Here is a 13,916-nt window from a genome sequence, read left to right as displayed (position 1 = left end):
CGCTTACTGTGTGCTGGACACGCTTCTGAGGGCTCTCCAAACATGAGCTCATTGAGCCTGTGGAACAGCTCTGTGGGACCTTTGGGACTTTCAGCCTCCGCGAGGCCTGGAGATGTGAAGTGGCCACCCAGCTGAGTGGCAGAGATAGGAGTCCTAGCCGATGGTCTGACTCAGGAGTCCCGCTGGAGCTCTTCCCTGGGGGGCGGCGGTCTGTGTCTGAGCCACGAGGGGGAAGAGCTAGTCCTCTGCTGGGCACAGAGCCGGGCGCTGACGATGGTGGGGTGGAGGGGGTTCAGGAAGCAGTAATCCTGCCGTGCTGCGGGCAGGCCGGCGTCCACCCTGGAGGTGGAGGTCTGATGGGTAGGTACAGACTCGCCTCCCCTTCCTTTCTTGGGGCCTCAGGCGAAGGCGTCACTGAAATGAGGACAGAAGGATGTGTTGCCTTCCACCGAATAGTGTGCTCTGACCTTCCCGGCGGAGTGAGCACCCGGAAGCGTGGTTGGTGCTCTTGGGCAGGAACTTAGTCTTTGTGGCACCGAATGTGCAGCGTGGTGTGTTTGTCCCGTGTTCGGGCAGCAGCTATACGATGGTGATTACATACAGGAAGCAACCACGCTGCTAACTGCCAACCTGGTGGTGGCTGCTGCATCAGTGGCCACCATAATGTACCTGTTTGGAGGCCGGGTTGATGTGGGCACAGAGGCGAGTCACACTCGGGAGCCACTGGGGACAAAACAAAGGTGATCATTTCCTCCTTGAGTGCAGACCCAGATGGCTGGGGGGCCAGTTAGAGGAGACCCGCCACAAGCCGGGCCCGAGTGGTGGCCCCATAGTTGGGGCCAGCAGTGACCTTACCTGTGGGGTGCAGGCTGACGTGGTCACCAAGGAGCCTCTGGCAGTGAGGGAGAATGTGCCCGGCATCCGCCAGGAGAGCGTCCACATGTGCTTCTCTTTATCTTGTGAACAGGGAGCGCTTTGTGGGCACCAGTGTCCTTTAACTGGTGTGGTACTTAGAGCAAGAAATGATGTTTGCTTTCCCTCCCCCCTCCGCTCCCTGCCTCCCTTAGCTGCTGGAATGTGACGGGAATCTGTTCGACACCATCTGCATTGCTGTGAAGGCTGCTCTCTTCAATACAAGGTGAGTCTTCCTGGAAACAGCCCCAAGGGCCTGCGCAGAGCCTGAGCAGACACTGGCGATGGGCCACTTAGGACGTTTCTACCAAAGCTGACAGGGGAAGGTGACCACAAGGGCCTTTAGCATTAAACATGGTGACACTTCATGACAAGCCCCAGATTTCACAAGGTAAAACTCAATATATATGTATATTTCTGTATTTGTTCTTTATGCTGTTTTTCATAAGTAAGCACGTCCCATGTAGAAAAATACTAGAAAACCACAAAGAAGCAAAAAGAGTGGAAAACAACCACAGGTCAACTGTCCAAACACCGTAACTGGATAAAGCTGCTCGGGAGCCTGGGTTTGGCCTGTCATGTGCTCTGCTCTGTCCCCAGCACTACGAGCAATGCCGGCCACGTAGTGCGCGCACACAGATTCCTTGACTGGACCCAGGAATGTTCTAAAAGCAGGGCGGCAGCCTGCCCTGGGGTTCAAGAGCAAGAAGTGGTTCTGCCACCGTGGATCAGCTTCCCAGCCAGCTGTGCAGCAAGGGACACAGCACCGAGCCCTCGTGGAGCTGCCACTTCCTCTGAGTGATCCCACAGCTTTCTCCCCCGCCATTGCCGGGTTCTTGCGGGAAGGTTTGTGACGTTTGAAAACAAACACATGGGTAGGGACGTTCATGCCGTGAGAACTTCCATTAAGGGACTGGGGGATCCTGGGGCAGAGAACATGAGGGTTAGAGACCTATATAGGCTAAGGAATTACTTGGATAAATGAGCAAGGGTGTTATTCTAGGATGTTCATCGCAGCTTCTTGGTAATGGTGAGACGCCAGAAACAACCTGAGTGACCCAGTGCAGCGGGTGGCAGTCGGCTCAGCGGCCTGTTGAGAGGTTTGTTAACACAGAAAACCAGGCACTAAACACAGTCCTCTCATCTCGCTTGTTTTGTTGTATTTTACTTTTGGTAACTCATATATTGTGACTATGTCTGGGGAGAGAGAGAGAGGTGTATATCCTAAAACGGGCATTGTGATGATCTTCCAATGCTCCTCTTATCAGCAACTTAACACTTTTCTGTGTTTTAGAGGTTTTCTATGGTGAATTTAGACTCCCTGTGTAATTCAGAAGAAAACAGAAGGCTAAATAAATTTCTGTTAGCCATTGCAAGATGGAATATTTGCTGACATCAAAAGCTGTAGAGTGTCCCAGCCCGAGCTGTGCCACTAGGCTCCTGGCTGCGATCAGGCAAGAGGTCAAGAGGACCCTGGCCCTGGTGGCCACAGAGGGGTCCGAGGACCACTGCCATTGTAGCAGCCTGTGCTGGGGCTCTCTTGGAGAAGAAAGAAAGTCGCCATCTGTTGTACCTTGAGCTTCAGAAATAACTACCCATCTGCCAGCTGGTTTCCATGGGCACCAGGGCAAAAAGGGAGAGGAGAACCAGACGAGGCTGTTCGGCTGTGGGGGAAGTGTTGGGCAAACTGTACATCGGGATGGTGAAACCCAGCTGCTCAGATTGGCGAGGACACCTGTCATGACCATAGCCCTAAGTCTCGTCCCCTAGAATAGAGAACAGCCCAGCGGGTAGCAAGGAATGTGGACTGTGTCAGGCATCAGGTCCCCGGTGCATGGAAAAACCTTTTGTAGAGGCCACATTCTTTAGAAAGAGAGAGGCCATCCTCTAGCCCTTCAGCTCACCCAGCTTGTGGCCTGAGTGTGGGGAAGATACGTGCGGGTGCGCGCATGATGTGTGTTTGCACAGGCTCATTTAACATACTAATCAGATTTCAAACTGGTTACCTGACTTGCTCAAATAAGATGTTACTGAGTACATCTTGGGGGAAAAAAAAAACTTCCATCTTGGGTGCCCCGACATGGAGGCTTTGAGCAGACCCCAGCGGGACCCCTTGGTTCCTGCAGACATTTTCCTCGCTGCAGCTCATCCGCTGTGGGCGTGTGGCCTTGTGTCGGGATGGCCGGCCGGCATAGAGTCATAGAGGGCTTTCGTTACAGTGGGGCAGAGCACCCGTGCGGTTTCCGTCATGTAGCTGAATGGACCACCTCTTCCTTCCTGGCTTCTCCACCCCAGATGGGAATGGATGGACCCCATGGGTTAAATGTGTTTCCCAGCACACAGCTCAAGAAACAATGTTGCCGGCCGCCCCCAGAAACCCTTTTCATCCTCCACCCCCGTGCCATCCCTACAGCCACTGAGGGTAACCATTGTCCTGCAACAGTAGACCGGTTTTGTACTTGATGTAAATGAAATCACACAGTATTGTTTTCTTGCGTGTCTGTTTCATTCGCTGAGCATTGTATCTTGAGACATCTGGATTGTGGCCTGTAGTCGTGGTCCGCTTGCTGCTGCGCGGTGGCCTCCGTGCGGCTGCGTCCAGTTTATTTAGGCATTCCGCTGGTGATGAGCATCTGGGTAGTTTCCAGGTTTGGGCTTTCCCAAACATGAACGTTTTTGTTTTTTCCTTGCACATATTTACCCACTTCTGTTGGGTACGGGTGAAAAATTTGGGTCATAAGGCACGGCTATGTTTGGTTTTAGTAAATACTGCAAAACCGTTTTCCAAAGAGCTTTTACTAGATGATAAAGATGATACTCCCACCAGCGTGGTGTAAACGTTTCTGGGTTGCTTCGCATCTTTGCCAATTTGTTGTTGTTGTTGTCTTTTTAATATCTGCCATTCTGGCGTGTGTTTTGGTATCATATTGTAGTTTTAATTTGCATTTCCTTAATGGATATTTAAGTTGAATATCTCTTTGTGTGTTTATTGGCTATTTGAATAGCCTCTTTTTTTTTTTTTTTAAGATTTTATTTATTTGACAGAGAGAGACACAGCAAGAGAGGGAACGTAAGCAGCAGGTGAAAGACCCTAGAGGACCCGCACCCAAGGACGCACTCACAGACCACTGGATGCAATAAGCAAGAGGATTTTATTCGGGCATGCTCGGACTCCCAGGGACACTTGACCACGAAATCCGCGAGGGATGGGTCAGTGTCCGAGAGCCCCGATCTGTTTCGGGAGTCCCTTAATATAGAATTTTACAGTCCATTACATCAGAGCCCTCACTTTTCTAGCCAGTAATTTCAAAGCATTACAGTAAGGCCTACACATAGGTAGCCAATCCTTTAAAACCAACCATACATTCTGGCCAGTCACCGTTCAGGTAGTGTACAGTAGAGGGTACGTGTTGAATTGCACGTTTTTAACCTTTATCTGTATACGTGCTGAACCGCACGTCTCCAGCTAGCGTACGTGCTGAACCGCACGTCTCCAGCTAGCGTACGTGCTGAACCGCACGTCTCCAGCTAGCGTACGTGCTGAACCGCACGTCTCCAGCTAGCGTATGTGCTGAACCGTATGTCTCCGGCCTTGGTACGGGAGGCAACCCTTATCAATTTTACTTAGTAGTAGGGGAAATTCTTAACAGGGGAAGGGTATAACTTTATTTGATTACACAGCGAACGAGGGTTTAAGCAATTTTTCATTTCTTAGCAAAGCATTAGAAGCATTATTATACAGAAGCCAGAAACAGCTGGGTTAAACACAGATTTTTGCTATTCGTTATCCTGTTATGCTGCTTGCTGACTCCCTTATCTATGGTCAGCTGGCCACAGTTTCTTAGTTAGCATACGCTGGTTATAAAAAGAATGTTAAAACTTATAGGCTATACTATAGTTCTGACCTGGGGTCCTTCACAGGTGTGGGAGAGGGAGAAGCAGGCCCCCTGCCGAGCAGGGAGCCCGATGCGGGGCTCGACCCCAGGACCCAGGGATCTTGACCCAAGCTGAAGGCAGATGCTTAACGACTGAGCCACCCATGCGCCCCTTGAATAGCCTCTTTTATGAAGTCCGTTCAAGTCTTTTGCCTATTTTTCTATTAGGTGGTCAGTCTTCTATGTTTGGTGGGGATTTTTTTTTTTTAAAGCTGCAGTAGGAATTCTTTATGTAATATGTCAGCTCATATGTACACACACGTGCGCGCACACACACACACATTTACAAATATTTTCTGCGTTCCGGAATATCTAGCTTTTTTTTTTTTTTTTTTGAGGTTTTTTATTTGTTTATTTGAGAGGGACAAAGCGAGCAAGAGCATAAGAGGGGGGAGGGTCAGAGGAAGAGGGAGACGCATTCTCCCCACTGAGCAGGGAGCCCCATATGGAGCTGCATCCCAGGACCACAAGATCATGACCTGGGCTGAATGCAGAAACTTAACTGTCTGAGCCACCCAGGCATCCCATCTTTTAGACTTCTTTTTTTTTTTTTTTTTTTAAGATTTTATTTATTTATTTGATAGACAGAGATCACAAGGGACCCTGGGATCATGACCTGAGCCGAAGGCAGAGGGTTTAACCCACTGAGCTACCCAGGCGCCCCTAGACATCTAAGTGATATTTTTTGACAAAAAGTTCATATTTTTAAAAAAATTTTGAAACATTTGGTGCATGTGGGTGGCTCAGTCATTAAGCGTCTGCCTTTGGCTCAGGCCATGACCCAGGGTCCTGGAATCAAGCCCCATATCAGGCTCCCTGCTCAGTGGGGGGCCTGCTTCTTCCTCTCCCACTCCCCCTACTTATCCCTCTCCCACTCCCCCTGCTTGTATTCCCTTTCTTGCTGTCTCTCTCTCTGTCAAATAAATAAAATCTTAAAAACAATTTTTTTTGGAAACATTGTACAGAGGGCCATTGAGAAAACGTTTTATTCTGCCTAATGATGATTATACTCTTCTGAAAGTATAGAACATCCGCCTGACATGGGAGGATCATTCCATATCTAAAATCCATTTGATCAAGACGAAAAACAGTAAGTGTAGCTTGTGTTCTGAGGCCCCGGCCAGGGAAATTACACAGGTCAGGTTTATCCCTTTAGACCACGCTGGAGAACTTGCTGCTCTGGGAGCTCCTCGACTAGCATAAGCTGCTCTTTACAGAATAAAGAAACATGGGTGCCTGGGTGGCTCAGTGGGTTAAGCCGCTGCCTTCGGCTCAGGTCATGATCTCAGGGTCCTGGGATCCAGTCGCGCATCGGGCTCTCTGCTCAGCAGGGAGCCTGCTTCCCTCTCTCTCTCTCTGCCTGCCTCTCCATCTACTTGTGATTTCTCTCTGTCAAATAAATAAATAAAATCTTTAAAAAAAAAAAAAAAGAGATGGACCTTTTTAAAAAAAAAAAAAAAAAAAAAGAAACATTAGCTCTTCCTGTTCTCTTCGCCCTGAGGCTTTCTCATCAGCCTTCAGCAGCACTTTCTAATACCTTCCAGAACATATTCTTCACTTATGTCGGTCTTAATACGTTAATTTTGACAAATGTGTATGTAAATACGGAGCAGATGGACACCTTGGCAGTATTCAGGGGCTGGGACTTCTCTTGGCTTCCCATATTTTATCTTCATCATCTGTTTACCTGCCAACACGTCGAAAGTGGAAAGGTTGGTGGGTTTGGAAGAAGATACACACACACATGTCCATTCTTCTCTGGGTTTCTGGCTTCTCTGCCCTCCTATAGGCGGGTGCCATTGGGCTAGCAAGTGGTGCGAAGCCAACACTGCTGCGGGAGCCAGGGCCTGTGTCCTGTCATTGCTCCAACAGTCGTTAGTGTCGTGACCTTGAACAAGTAATTAAATCTCGTTCAACAAACGAGTCCCTCCTTGTGTCAGATGGTGTGTTAGACTCGAACAATGGGGACATGAGTACAACATTGACCATAGTTTCATTCGTCTTTTCTGTCTTTTGGGGAACATAACTGAGTAAGAGGCAATTAAAATGTACAACTCTATTTCATTGCTTTTTTTCCCCCAGTGAAATAATAAACAGGAAAGTATCTCAGTAAACACTAGAGGGTTATCCAACTGTATGGTAGTATTTTACGATAGTGGATTCCAAAGGCACGCTTAATTTTCCAAAAGCAGAGTATCTCGGATACAAAGGCTTCAGATGTCAAATCTGATGAACAAATGAGTTTCTGCATGAAAGTAACAAAGACGAAAAAGAATCTCATGTAATAACTCATCGCATTCACTAAGAAGTCCCTCATCGCCTGTGTAATTTTAGCATGAAGGGATTCACGTTTAGGTTAAGATTCATTGCTTTATTCACGAATGGCACCATATAAAAATTTGTGCAGTAGATTTCATAATTCTTTGTAATCCTCAATGCAGTTGAATCTATTGCTTTTTTCTCCCTGTATGGCAAGACTTTTTGGGGGTCTGTTCAAGAAATCTTTGTTCACACCAAGGTCAGGAAGATGTTTTTAGTTTTTTGGTTATTTTTTTAGTATTTATTTATTCGAGAGAGGGAGAGCACACATAAGAAGTAAGGAAGGGCAGTGGGAAAGGAACAAGCAGACCCCCCACTGAGCAGGGAGCCCAAAATAGGGCTCGATCCCAGGACCTTGAGATCATGACCTGAGCTGAAGGCAGACGCTTAACCGACTGAGCCACCCAGGCACCCCTTAGTTTTTCTTCTAAAAGCTTTATTGTTTGGGCACCTGGGTGGCTCAGTCAGTTAAACGTCTGCCTTTGGCTTGGGTCATGATCCCAGGGTCCTGGGATGGAGCCCAAGTTGGGTTCCCTGCTCAGTGGGGGTCTGCTTCTCCTTCTGCCCCTCACCTTGTTCCTGCTCATTCTCTGTCTCTCTCTCAAATAAAATCTTTATTAAAAAAACAAAAGCTTTATTGTTTTATCTTTCCCCTCTATCTCTGTAGTCCATTTGGTATGCACTTTTTTTTTTTTTTTTAAGATTTTATTTATTTATTTGAGAGATAGTGAAAGAGAGAGAGATCACGGAGCTCTGGAGAGGGAGAAGCAGACTCCCTGCTGAGCAGAGAGCCTGATGTGGGGCTCGATCATAGGACCCCCGAGATCATGACCTGAGCCAGAGGCTGTCGCTTAACTGATTGAGCCACCCAGGCACCCTTGGTATGGACTTTTGTATATGGTGTGAGGTAGAGATCAAGATTTTTTTTTCACGTGCATATCTGATTGACCAAGCATCATTTTTGAGAAGACCCCCTTTCTTCAGTGCTCTGCAGTTTGCCTGGGCACTTCTGACAGAGACGATAGGGACGAAGATGATAAAGTACAGGTGGAGTGTGACTTTACTTGTGATGCACGGGAACTCCAACTGCTATTCTCAGTCTCGGGAGATAGTTCTTTTTTTTTCCTCACAGTAAGTGGGAATTTTAATTGTGCTTCTGTTTCTAGGATACCGAGAGTTCGTGTTCTAGAGGATGAAGAGGGGTCCAAGGACATTGAACTCTCAGATGACCCCTACGACTGCATCCGGCTAAGTGTGGAGAATGTCCCCTGCATTGTCACCCTGTGCAAGGTACATGGTGGTATCTGTTTTTTTTTTTTTTTTTTTTTTTAAGATTTTATTTATTTGACACAGAGAGATCACAAGTAGGCGGGGTAGTGGGGGAGGCAGGCTGCCTGCCGAGCAGAGAGCCCGATGTGGGGCTCGATCCCAAGACCCTGATATCATGACCTGAGACAAAGGCAGAGGCTTAAGCCACTGAGCCACACAGGCACCCCGTATCTCATGGTTTTTGAATTCCCTGTGGGTCTTCTTCAACCCCAACTCATTAAGGTTACTTAATAGGTAGAGAAGTTAACAGTTTCACAAACCACGTACAAGTAGCTTTAATCCAAATCTAGTCATTTGGTTATATTAAAAACTACCAACTATGAGCAGCTCTGTTTGTTTGTTTGTTTATTTAGAAGACATGACGGGGTCCCAGGAATACACATGCGGATTCATGGTGCTAGCAGCCGAGTTTGTTAAGCTCCTCCCTACCAGGCGTTTCACTCAAACACCATGTGGGCACATTTCCCTTAAGTCCCTCAATTCTGTGGGTCTAGGGAGGTTAGAGGTGAACACTGTCCTCTCTGTGGGCCCCAGTGTCCCCATCTATGCAATGAGGGTTTGGAGCAGCATCTGGGGATCTATTACATCACGTGTGGTTTTTTGCTTTTTTTTAAAAAAGATTTTATTTATTTTGACAGAGATCACAAGTAGGCAGAGAGGCAGGCAGAGAGAGAGAGGAAGGGAAGCAGGCTCCCCGCTGAGCAGAGAGCCCTATGCGGGGCTCGATCCCAGTGGGATCACGACCTGAGCTGAAGGCAGAGGGTTAATCCACTGAGCCCCCCTGGGCATCCTGTCACGTGTGGTTTTTACATGTGCACAGAGGTCTGTGGAACCTACAGTCCGGTCATGCTGTCACGTACCTGGCACACCCAAGGCTGTGCACCAAAGCCTAGATTGGCTGAACTGTCCCTAATTCCACACAGGATCCATAAAAATAGGACTGAGTGGGCTAGGTTTAATTTCCCTGAAATCCCTTCCTGAGGCTGGGGTATAAAGCAGCACTCGGACCAACCAAGGCCACTGGAACTTGACTCATTCTTTTTTTTTTTTTTTTTAAAGATTTTATTTATTTATTTGTCAGAGAGAGCGAGCGCAGGCAGACAGAGTGGCAGAGGGAGAAGCAGGCTCCCTGCAGAGCAAGGAGCCCGATGTGGGATTCGATCCCAGGACGCTGGGATCATGACCTAAGCCGAAGGCAGCCGCTTAACCAACTGAGCCACCCAGGCGTCCCTTGACTCATTCTTGAGCATGTCTCTTGGCTTGCACCTTCTTGGTTCATCTTTGTCATCAGTGAAACGTCCATCTGGCTTCACGTGTCACTTTCTCCCTGCGCCCCTCTGTTGGAGACCCTTGGTGGCCTGTGACTTGGATGGTCTCTGACTTACAGCTCTAACCCCACCCCGGTCCCCCATATTTCCTTCTCATGCTTTTGTAATTCTGCTTCCATAATGGCCTGTGGTAGAATCATCGAACATGGCTTTAGGTGTTTTCCATGTGAGCAGAATCTAAAGTAAGACCTTGGATGGACAGTGCAGGTTCTTCACTGGTGTAGCTACTCCTTCCACGAGGCTGTGAGGGGTTGGGTTCGGGAATGCGTGTTACCCACCTGTGTGCTCTGCTGCCCTGACTTTGCAGATCGGCTATCGGCATGTCGTGGACGCTACTCTTCAAGAGGAGGCCTGCTCCTTGGCCAGCTTGCTGGTGTCCGTGACCAGCACGGGAGTCGTGACGTGCATGAGAAAAGTGGGGAAAGGCAGCCTGGACCCAGAGAGCATCTTCGAGATGATGGAGGTGAGGCTCTGCCTCTGAGGCAGGTGCAGGTGCCTGACAGGAAGGCTTGCTGCCTCTTGCCCCCTCGGTCCCACCGTGGGAATTCTCCCTTTGTGTCCTTGACCCCAGACTTAGCACTTGGAGGATAGCCAGTGTGAGCTGGTTGTCTACGGACCTAGCCAAGGGTAGAGGCGTTAGGGGCTACGGATTGGGAGGTAAGGAACCGGTCAGTCACTGTCCCTCATCCTTGCCCTCTCTGATCCAATGTCTCTGGATGAAAGTGTTGGGACTGATAACGTGGAGTTGCTTGTGACTCCAAATCCCAGGCTTTTGTGATCTGATGAGGGTACTGGGTTCCTGCCTGACTACTTCCTGTCCTTTGAAAGGAGTGAGGAAAGGTGGAGGCAGGGAGCTGAAAGTTGGCCGCCTCCCCATATTTTCATGGGCCTAGAAGTATTCAAATAGAGGCGACTGGGAAATCCTCTCAGCTGCCTGGGGTTGGATCGCTCCCCACTGGTCTCAGGCTCTGTGGCAGCCCCACCAGTAGGGCGCGCTCCAGCTCAGTGCTGACTGATCGAGGTGTGTGTGTCCCTGACTGGCCTGAAAGCCCCCCTGTGGCAGGGACCACGTGTGTCTTCCCAGACTCACCTTCGCCAGTGTCCCCTCAACTTTCCAGAAGTCTTGGAGGACTCTGACTCAGACCATCTGAATCGCCAGAACCCGAGTGAGCCAGACCTGGGTGTTTGGCCTTAGGGAACTAGCTCAGGCCCAGGGGTCACGCTTCATCGCAGGCCAGGTGGCCATGCGTGCTTTTCCTTCATTCCTAGAAACAGCGACTTTTCACTGAAGACACGAAGTGTTCAATGTCCATTTTCTCTTCTATCGTCTTATTTGAAAGCAAAGCTGGGCAGTATATATGGTGTCGAGAACTCAGTCCCCACCGTGAGCCCTGGCTATGGGCCACAGCTCGCACATCTCCGGGGGAGGATGGCAGCAGCAGTGCGCCTGGGTCTTGAGGAGCCAGTGAGGACGTGGAGGCGGGAGCGGACGGCACAGGGTCCTTCCCCAGGAGATGGCAGCCCTTCTCCGCATGCTCGCTGGGGGGCCTGGAGCTCAGTTGTCTAGCCTCACATGGCAGTGCGTATCCTTTGTGGCCCATCGGTTAGTTGACTAGTTTTTTGTTTTTTGTTTTTAAAGATTTTATTTATTTATTTGACAGAGATCACAAGTAGGCAGAGAGGCAGGCAGAGAGAGAGGAGGAAGCAGGCTTCCTGCCGAGCAGAGAGCCTGATAATGGGGCTCAATCCCAGGACCCTGGGATCATGACCCAAGCCAAAGACAGAGGCTTTAACCCACTGAGCCAATCAGGGGCCCCTTTTTTCTTTTTCTTTCTTTCTTTTAAACAAAAACACTTTAAAAACTTTTTAAGTTCTGCCAAAAATCTCTTTAGACAACTGTGGCTTGTCTTAGAGGGAACTCTTCCCCACCCCCTGGAGACTTTTATGAGAATTCTGGTAGGTAAAGCAATGAAAGTAGTAAGTAATAGTGAAAATTTATTGTGCATTTACCGTATGTCCAGCCCCTTGGTTTTTAGTGCTTTTAATGTATTGTGTCATTTAGTCCTCAGCCATCCTATGAGACAGCTACTGTGGTCATCTTTCATTTTCCAGACGTGGGAATTGAGACACGTAGCAGATAAAGTTACTCGCCTACAGGGTTCCCAGCTCATAAATGCTGGCGCTGAGATTCAGACCAGAAGGCGGGCTTCCAGAGCCGTCCCTGCCCCTGTAGCCCCATTGAGCTATTTTCACCTTAGACGCAGGTCTGCCGCGGCTGCCGGAGCTCCGGTTCACGGCGCTGCATCCTCCTCTGGGGCATGGCGAATGCGGTCTGCAGACCCTCCTGGGGGGACCGTGGCCCCGTCTCATTGCTTGGGTCTCACCAAGGAGGTGGCCACGGGGAAGTGCCGCGCAGCATGTCGGGCCGCTGCCGCCAGTCTCTGTCGTTCACATTCCAGCTTCCCAAGTCCCGGTGTCCTGCCTGTCTCCTCCCACCTGTCCTCGGTTCTGCCTTCATGTATATGGACAGTGAGCACCCCTGACTGATTGACTGACATCCTTTCTTTCTCATGTTGTGATAAAAATCTACCCACAGTCACTTTGGACCTTAGCCCTGACTTTGCATTTCATACAGTTGATCACTTCCCGCTTTTAGACTGAGATCTTCCCGTGTAAGTTTCCAGTAATCCCTGGACTCTCACCCTGTGTGACGGCGAGGGGCCGGGTTCGAAGGCCCCTGGAACCGGGAGGGTTGGCGGGGGTCTGGGCCCCAGCGGCTTTCTCCCTGATATTGCCGAGAGTGGAGCTCAGCACAGCGGAGTGGTAAAAGCTGGGGGACACGGCAGGCTCGACAAGGTGGGGGGCTGCGGGTTGGTTCCTCAGAGTCTTCAAATGATCCATGAGTCTTTCTTTATGAAAGACTTTTGTATATGAGTGGTTTTCTGAGGGGTCCCTGTGTGGCTTCTGCGTAGGGGCTCATTAGGAACTCGGTGGGTTGTTTGACCTCTTGACGTGTCCTGTTCCAACCGTTCCGTGCCTTTAGCATCTCTGCATGACACCCGAGGCTGATGCCAGGCTCAGCTCGGGCCCATCCGAACCGCTCTGCATGGAGATTTGGTGGCTGGTGAATGAGAAACTGCTTGTTCAGACATGTCCCCAGAACCATCTGTTCCTTCATTAGCCACACTCTTGATTCCCTGTGGCCTCCCTCTGCCTCCTTGCCATGCTACAGTGGGACGTGGCAGTCACGGGGACAGATCTGGTTGACAGTTTTGTATGTTGTCACAGCAGCGGCAGTGCTTAGCTCGATTAGGCCGAGGCCGCTGGGGCTGTTTCCTGCTGACCGCCTGGGGGTTGGTTGGTTTGTTTTTTTTTCTTTGTTTTTGTTTTTAGTACGGAGATCTTTCTAGAGTGTAACTGCTCTGTTGTTGTAGTTGGGGGTTTGCTTTCCTATTGATTTGTTTCACTAAGTAAAAAGCCCTGGAAGGCAGATGGAACGCATACGGTTTGGACCGGCCAGCAGGCAGAGAGGGGGGCTTCCCTGGTGCGGGTGCGCGCCTCACCGGCAGGTGTGTGCTGTCTTCTGTCCCGCAGACCGGCAAGCGAGTGGGCAAGGTGCTGCACGCCTCCCTGCAGAGCGTCCTACACAAGGAGGAGAGCCTGGGGCCCAAGAGACAGAAAGTCGGCTTCCTGGGATGATTTGGACATCAGTGCAAATGCGGGGTATTTGGGATTTTTTTTTGCTTTTCCTTTTAAGCCACAGTTTGTATATATTTTTCTTATCTGTTATAAATTTGAGGCAACATTTGTACATGTAAAATAAAGTATATTTTCTAGTCTGGTTTGGTACGGCTAGAGTTCTTTGGCAGTAATCCAAGACGCCATTTGGTGAATCCCCCGGAAAGTCTGGCCCTGGTCCAATGAGTGGCGACCAGATCCAGAGATCTGCTCCCAGGGAGAATTCTCTGGTCGTGCCTCTCCAGGGAGACTGATTACCTCCTACTGCAGGAGTTCAAAACAGTAACAAAAACACTAGAATAAGGACCTACCAGAAGTATGGTTTAAAGGAAATGCTTATATGTATTTCGTGAAA

At 49.4% G+C, this 13,916-nt stretch overlaps 1 protein-coding gene across 2 annotated transcripts in view; it reads left to right on the top strand.

The window, feature by feature from the left end:
* The window catches only part of EXOSC7 (exosome component 7), a 35,786-nt gene extending 22,124 nt beyond the window's left edge, over positions 1-13,662 (top strand). For both annotated transcript variants that reach the window (XM_082706029.1, XM_082706030.1), the window contains exons 5-8: positions 1,068-1,138; positions 8,333-8,456; positions 10,131-10,286; positions 13,418-13,662. In XM_082706029.1, the coding sequence (XP_082562155.1) occupies positions 1,068-1,138; positions 8,333-8,456; positions 10,131-10,286; positions 13,418-13,522 (456 nt within the window). In that variant the 3' untranslated portion in view covers positions 13,523-13,662. The remainder of the gene's footprint in view (positions 1-1,067; positions 1,139-8,332; positions 8,457-10,130; positions 10,287-13,417) is intronic.
* The last annotated feature ends 254 nt before the right edge of the window (positions 13,663-13,916 follow it).

The sequence above is a fragment of the Mustela nivalis genome (genome assembly GCF_964662115.1).
Source record: "Mustela nivalis genome assembly, chromosome: 1".
NCBI classification, from domain to species: Eukaryota; Metazoa; Chordata; class Mammalia; order Carnivora; family Mustelidae; genus Mustela; species Mustela nivalis.
Note: the sequence above shows the minus strand (reverse complement) of the source record. Positions and strands in the feature narration are given on the sequence as shown.